The 7,453-nt window shown below is 35.0% G+C and overlaps 1 protein-coding gene across 7 annotated transcripts in view; it reads left to right on the top strand.

Annotated features, from left to right (window-relative positions):
* Positions 1-5,921: 5,921 nt before the first annotated feature.
* LOC133517101 (1-acylglycerol-3-phosphate O-acyltransferase Pnpla3-like) overlaps positions 5,922-7,453 on the top strand; it is a 51,717-nt gene continuing 50,185 nt past the window's right edge. For 2 of the 7 annotated variants that reach the window (XM_061850243.1, XM_061850244.1), the window contains exon 1: positions 5,924-6,361. In XM_061850243.1, coding sequence (XP_061706227.1) covers positions 6,202-6,361 — 160 coding nt within the window. In that variant the 5' untranslated portion in view covers positions 5,924-6,201. Of the gene's footprint in view, positions 6,362-7,453 lie in introns of all 7 variants that reach the window. The other 5 variants (XM_061850242.1, XM_061850245.1, XM_061850248.1 and 2 more) reach the window with 5 other exon arrangements.

Here is a 7,453-nt window from a genome sequence, read left to right as displayed (position 1 = left end):
AGGCTGACGCAACTAGGAACAAAAAAAGTTTTGTATGGAGTTTGTTTCGCAAATCTTTGCCACCAAAGAAAAAGAAAACGTCAGTGCTATTTATTCTGTCAAGTTTACATCAAGTCAACTGTCAGCTTAATTGTTTTGTTTGTTATGAAAGCTTCAAAGTTTTTTCGGGTATTTCGTGCTATTTCTTTTTTATTTAGTGAAAAAATCGAAAATAGTGAACCGTGTTCAGAGTAAAGATCGTGTTTGTTGCAAAGCCACCGAGAAAACGGTTAACTAAGTGTGAAATATGGCAAGCGAGCCACTCGAGAAAATCACGAAAAAGGGGATTTTATGGCGAAATTTCCCTTGGATGAAGACTAAGCTAGATACTTTTGACCTTAAGTATTTTGGTGCAGCAGGCTTTAAACACATCGAAAATTAGATATTTTATATTCTTTTTAGTTGTAGAACTAGGGATGTACTAAAACTATCGATAACTGTATGTTTATTTGTATATCAGTATAAATAATTAAATTAAATATGTGAAATTTCCTATGAACTTTGATTCTTCCTAGTGGGGAAGAAAAAGCCCCTTTCCAACAAGGTGTTGTAAAAAAAATCGGGCCCACATTAAGGCCAACCACGTATTAGTCCAGTCATAGAACTATCCACTATATAATATACAGCTTAAATGTGGACTCGATCCTAACCTGATTTCGAGTACAAAATTTGTAGACAGGAGTCTATGTTTCAAACCTCCCCATTTTATCGATATCGATAAGAAACGCAAGCGTGTAGCGTACTACACTATTTAGATCGCTTATGTTGGTACTATGGTTCTTTGTCGTACATTTTGGTAATGATTTGCGAAACAAACTGATACCACTCGCTAGTATGGGAGTCCCGTCTCTTAAAACGTAGTGATTATATGCTCTTTGGTTCGTCTATCCACCAGGGCTGCCAGTACATAAATCTTGATTATACAGTCCAACGTCAAAAATTATACGAAATTCGATTGCATTATATGAAAACGATTATACCCGACTTTTTTAATTCTTAGTTCAAAAACCGATTTGTATTTAGTAAGTATTAACTAAAATCTCTTAGTAAGTATCGCCGAAACACAGCACAAAAAGTAAAACACGTCTCACATATTAACAAACACCCATCATATAGAACACCAAACCCATCAAATGGTGAGTCTAAAAAAAAACCACTCAAACCGTCACCGTATCGTACTATCAAGTTGGCAATCCGTCTCTGGTAATCCCGAGCTGAAATAGAAATGCGAAATAACCTTTCTTGTTTTTTCGTATCCAATTATACCGAACAACTACCTATACATAATAGATACGATAATCAGTCCGATTATACGAAATTCGTATCGGATTATACGATCTGGCAGCCCTGCTAGAGTCTGGCTACCGAAATATTACACACATTTTTGGCGGGAAATTAAAAAAATCTTGGACTGGTCACACTTTGTATAGTAGGAACTATAGTTATACTAAAACATATTTTTTATTTTCTGTGCACACGTAAGGTACCTAAGGAAATCAGTTAAATATACGTTAACGTGCACTCAGAGTCAGCTCACATAATTTCTGCCACTATGTAGAATACAAAGACATATCTATATAGACATGTTTCGCCAAAATATTTTTATATATTTTATATTGTTAAATCAAATTACTACTGACCAGTCACTTCACTCCAAAGATTTCTTCTAAATATTGGTTTTCAGTAACTCGTTCCAATGTTTGGATGTTATTGATATTTTCTAGAACTTCTACTTTATCCGTTTCATACACACTTGTACTGTTCATGAGATTCTGGTATTAATAAATTCACGTACTTAATTAAAGTTATAGGCAAATGTTAGAACTAGAACTTAAAGTATCAAAATATTAATAGAGCACCAACCTACTAAATTGTTTACGACTTGTAAACATAGAAGTTTTTTGTTAAATAACGCTTCACGTCAACTTCACACATTGTTGTAATTATTTAGGAGGTTAAATAATAGTTCGCGGACCCCACTCGGTATAGTCATTATTAATATTATTTAAAATAAACCCCTTATAAACCGCGAACAAATTGAATGAATGACATAAATTTACAACAGCCTTTAGGTTTTTTTTAATCATAGACAATTGGTGATACAACAAGGAAAAATCTGTCAACAATATTTGGCATTTTAGAAAATAATCCGAACAGTGTACATTGGCCAAAAAGTGTGTCCACATGAGAAGTCAAAGTGGGCCGTTGTATCTCTTTCTAATTAGGGTGACCATGAGTTATATGTATGTGAGGTATTAAGATAACATGGAACATAAATTTATAAGGCATAAATCCCTAATCCGTAGTTCCGAAGCCACTCACTTCAACTGCGACATTATGTCGCACTCGTTCGAACGGCCCTCCCAGTACTCAAGGTCGAGTCGGTTTGTGTACACCTCCCGGTTGTAAATTAAAAAATACTGGAAAGATGCAGATACTGGTATGTGCGGTGAATGTGTGTCACAACTCATCACTAAATAAAAACAAATCGCATGGTATTTTTTCATTCGCATTTCCCGCGTAAGTATCGAGTTTAATATGATATCTTTACGTAATTGTGAATAAAAACTTCGTAAGCCGCCATTACTTATAAATGTTGCCAGTGAAATGAATAATTTTTGAAGTAAAAACTTCTTTAGCGGCGCTGTGCACTTTTTGTGAAGGGGAAAAATGTTAAACTCGCGTCAGGAGTCACGTGACCGTCAGATTGAAAATTCGTAATACGGACAGGTGACATCATGGTGACGTGCAAATTGAATGTCATCGAAGCCTGGTTACTTTTGAAAAATCGTATCTCATTCAAGTGTGACATTTTATTTTATTCATAATGAAAATGCTGTCATAACGGTTAAAGAAGTTTAATCTTTGTTAATTGTGTTGTATTGTATCTTTGTGTTGTTGGTCGTCCATGATTGTAGATACTCAATTTTTTCCTTACCAAAAAGTTAAATAACAGAAAAGAAGCGTGATTGTTTTACTTAATATAATGGTGAACGATTCATTAACATTTACTGATTGTGTAGGCTGTAGTCCTGCTCACGTCTCATGAATTACTCTGTATATGTTATATATTAACACTAAAATATCTTCCACACTCAAATTTATTTACGTAGGTATAACAGAGAATTATTTCGTTTTAAAAAAATGCTACTAATTTCTCTAAAATATCAAAAATGCACAACGTTAATATTCAAGTTTTCACTTCTGCCGGCACTCCCGAAGTGCAACCCGATATATTTCTCCAAATAAGGCATGAAGTTTACATTCCAAAATAAATACGCCTACATTAAATTGCTTGTATTATTAAAGAAAATTATATTTTTCATTCTTTCATTTTAAAGTGTCTATACCGAACAGAGTCGGCTCGTAGGTACTTAACTTTTTAGGGTTCCGTAGCCCAATGGCAAAAAACGGAATCCTTATAGATTCGTCATGTCCGTCTGTCTGTCCGTTTATGTCACAGCCACTTTTTTCCGAAACTATAAGAGCTATACTGTTGAAACTTGGTAAGTAGATGTATTCTGTGAACCGCATTAAGATTTTTACACAAAAATAGAAAAAAAAACAATAAATTTTGGGGGTTCCCCATACTTAGAACTGAAACTCAAAAAATCTTTTTTCATCAAACCCATACGTGTGGGTGGATAGGTCTTCAAAAATGATATTGAGGTTTCTAATATCATTTTTTTCTAAACTGAATAAGTGAATAGTTTGCGCGAGAGACACTTCCAAAGTGGTAAAATGTGTGTGTGTGTGTGTCCCCCTGTAACTTCGAAAATTGGTCAAAAGATCTAGTAAGTAGTTTTCTTTAATACGTCATAAATGGTACGGAACCCTTCATGGGCGAGTAACTAGTAAGGCAGTAATGTCGCGGTACAATAATGCTGCCGACTGCACTACTGCCACAAAGCTTTAGCTATAGTTCAATCACCCTCAAATGTTAAGTGTTCATTGTGATAATGCAACCCTAAAAAGCTTTTGTTGCAGAATTAAAAATCTACACACTTCCAAATCAAAATGTATATAAGAAGAAACTGACTGACTGACTGACATATCAACGCACAGCCTAAACCGCTGGTTCTAGAGATTCCAAATTTGGCAGGTAAATTCTTTAGAAGGTCTAGGGGTCTAAGAAAGGATTTTTCAAATTTCCTCCCCTAAGGGGGTGAAATGGGGGTCCAAAATTTGTATGGGAAAAAATCAATATGGGTATTATTTCTATGGTTTATCGGGTTGCTGATTACGAAAATAACAACTTTTTAAAATCTAACGATTTTATGGTTTTTTGGTTTTTTGGGACGTTATTTACGAAAATGGTATTGAATGATTTTAAAATTTAATATTGTGGACATGAAAAATGTTGAAAGTACTTTTGCCAAATTGCAATTCAATCGGTTCAGTAGTTTCAGAGCAAATCGAAGGGGGTGAAATGGGGGTCCAAAGATTGTATGTGGAAACAAGATTAGTTAGGACATTTTATTCGAAACTTTACAAGAGTATTCCTAACGATAAATGTGCAAACACGTGTTTTAGGTTTTTTGAGAATTCAACCCCTAAAAGGGGGAATTATGGTGAGTAGGTCTAAAAATCAACATGGGTATTATTTCTATGGTTTATCGAGTCGCTGATTACGAAAATAAGAGAACCTTTTGTTTTTTGCTTAGTACGCGGGCAAAAGCTAGTTATTGATAACAAAGTATAAGAATGTTGTCAAAATACCCCTATTCTGACGGGAATAAATACATACTGGCAACATATTTTTGTATACGTGTATGCGTTGCTGAGCATATGACACGAGCGTCGCACGCACACATCGATTGCGTTTCGGTTTCACTTTTGGTGGATTAGCCGCATGGGGAATAGGCGTCTATGCGTGATAGGTCAGTGACACGGAATATATAGTTTGGCCAGGATCTTTTCTCATTCGTGCATAGGCAGAGAGAATCTTAATGTTTTTTTGCTGTGCTAGTATTATGGCCCCTGAAAAAGGATGGATATAGTTTTTCCTCTTCTGTAAAACGCATCACAAAACCTTACATAATTTAGTCATACTAAAAGCTGTTAATGATAGGTGTACCGGACCCGCCACTATGGACTATGGTCGACCGTGGGGAGAGCAAGAGGGAGAGAGAGACAGAAATGCTGACAGGACCAGGGCACATTCATCGCCATCAAAGTGGCCAAATATATCTTAACACACCTTTGTAAATAGTAAATCAAGAATCGTAGTTTAAATTTAGCACTAAAAATACGCATTTCTTAAAAGTACAACAATCGTTATTATTTTAAGTAGGATATGAAAGTTAATATTTTTTGTGAAGACATAATTTTAAGTGAGGGTATCGACTGTACATGGTGGCGTTGTGGTGCAACTTTCTAGTTCATCTTTGACACAACTAACCACTGTCGTATCGGAACTTTTATCTCCTGCAAGTCGTTTCTGCTTGCATCGTGGCCTATATGGATTATCGTTAAGTGAGTACTCCCGCCTTGTCGCTTCGCGCGTATTTTTTTCATTTTTTTTAACATTTGCCGTTTCGGGGCCCCTTACCATTTGGCACCTAGAGCGGCCGCACGGTGCGGCCCGCACCACTCGTTCTAGATCCGGTCCTGATGCAAAAGTACGATAATTTCAGCCCTTGGACGACGCCTCCTAAAAAGCCTAGTATTTGAAGCAAAATATGACACTTTCCCTCAGAAATAGGCTAAAATAAGCATAGCAATTTCCTGTAAACGGTTTGGATCCGTCTCAAAAATACACAAATATAAAACTGATATTTTGGGGTACTGCCTTTATGATTAGCGTATAATATTTTTTTGTTATACCCGATACGATAATTCCGTTCCGCTCACCTGGTAACACTGACAACGTCACGTCACTGTATGATTATGTGATGTGCGTGTGATACGATTTCTCTTTTGTTTATTAGTTATTGTCTTAAAGTATTTTTACGCGGACGTGTCTTGTAATAAGGGATATTATTACTTAATTTATATTTATTACTTTAAAGTAGCGATATCTAATCTCGGACTGAGTTTCAACCGTATTTGTCATTATCAATATCAAATTAGTGTGTTTTGTGCATCTTAGTGCAGTGTTCGTTTACATCGTTGTGACTTTATTTTTTTATTATTACATTTGTGGCAGTTTTACAGTGAATAATGAATTTATCGTTCGCTGGGTGCGGGTTTCTTGGCATTTATCATGTCGGCGTAGCAGTGTGTTTTAAGAAATATGCACCACACTTGCTTTTGGGTAAAATCTCTGGCGCCTCGTTTGGTGCTCTGTCTGCCTGCTGTTTACTGTGTGATGTGCCCATAGGTGAGTTGCTGTTAGGGCCTTTATAATTATAAGTACACACTCAAATATTACTGGACCATGTTTTCATTTCTGTTCACTTCACATATCCGTTTGGCACATCATTATATATTTTGTTTACAATTACGACCACATGCATGTGTTGCGTATGTATTTTAAACATTAGTAAGTTCTTTGTATTCATTTTTTTTGTGTTCAATTGTTATTTGTTTTACAAGGGGGCAAGTTGTTATTTAACTGCTCGTGCTAATATTGATACCTGAGCAAGTATAAGATTCCAAAATTGAACCACAAGCGTAGTGAGTAAAACTAAGATTAGTTAGAAATACTAAAAAAATGAAACCGAATCAAATCCAAATGAACGTGATAGTAAACTTATCATTCAAAATCATCATTTAAAAGTCAATTCCACCAGCTAACATAAGGAAGCAACTTAAAATTTGCATCTTAATACTTTGACATTAATACTGAATACTTTGAATTACACATGGATGAAATGCAACTTTCTTAAGTTTTTGAACAATCAAGAGGGCCTTTACCAGTTGGTTTGGTGAAAAAAAAATTAACTCAAGCAAACCCCGTAGCATTCAAGCTACTCAAACAAATTTTGTTTATTATTTTTTTTACAAATATATTGAATAATTAATAATCAGTTCTATTTTAACCAACTTTAATGTTTTGAAGAGGAAGGTTCTCAATTCTTAAGTTTTTTCTATGCATGTTCCTTGATTTCTCAGAGATAGTCTGCCTAAATTAGTATTTTTTATGGCACTCATTTGGTCCCAATGTCATCAGAAATCTGGAAGATTGTCTGGAGAAATCAAGAATCGGTCCACATATTCTTTAATAATTGAATAGTTATCTTGTTTTTTTTCTTTTTTTAGACACAGAAATAGAATACAAAGAATAACAAACTGTGAGACCAACAACATCGTCCACAGATTACTACATTACCTACTGATAAATCTACAATATATAGCGCTAGGTAACAATATAAAGGACATACAGCTAAAATTAACACAGCTACGGTTACAATATAGGTTTATAGATACAGTAACAAATTCATTTTTGAGGTAGCACAAGTAGTTTAGGATA

The sequence above is a fragment of the Cydia pomonella genome, chromosome 4, assembly GCF_033807575.1.
Source record: "Cydia pomonella isolate Wapato2018A chromosome 4, ilCydPomo1, whole genome shotgun sequence".
Taxonomy (NCBI): domain Eukaryota; kingdom Metazoa; phylum Arthropoda; class Insecta; order Lepidoptera; family Tortricidae; genus Cydia; species Cydia pomonella.
This window is presented reverse-complemented; position numbering and strand designations above follow the sequence as displayed.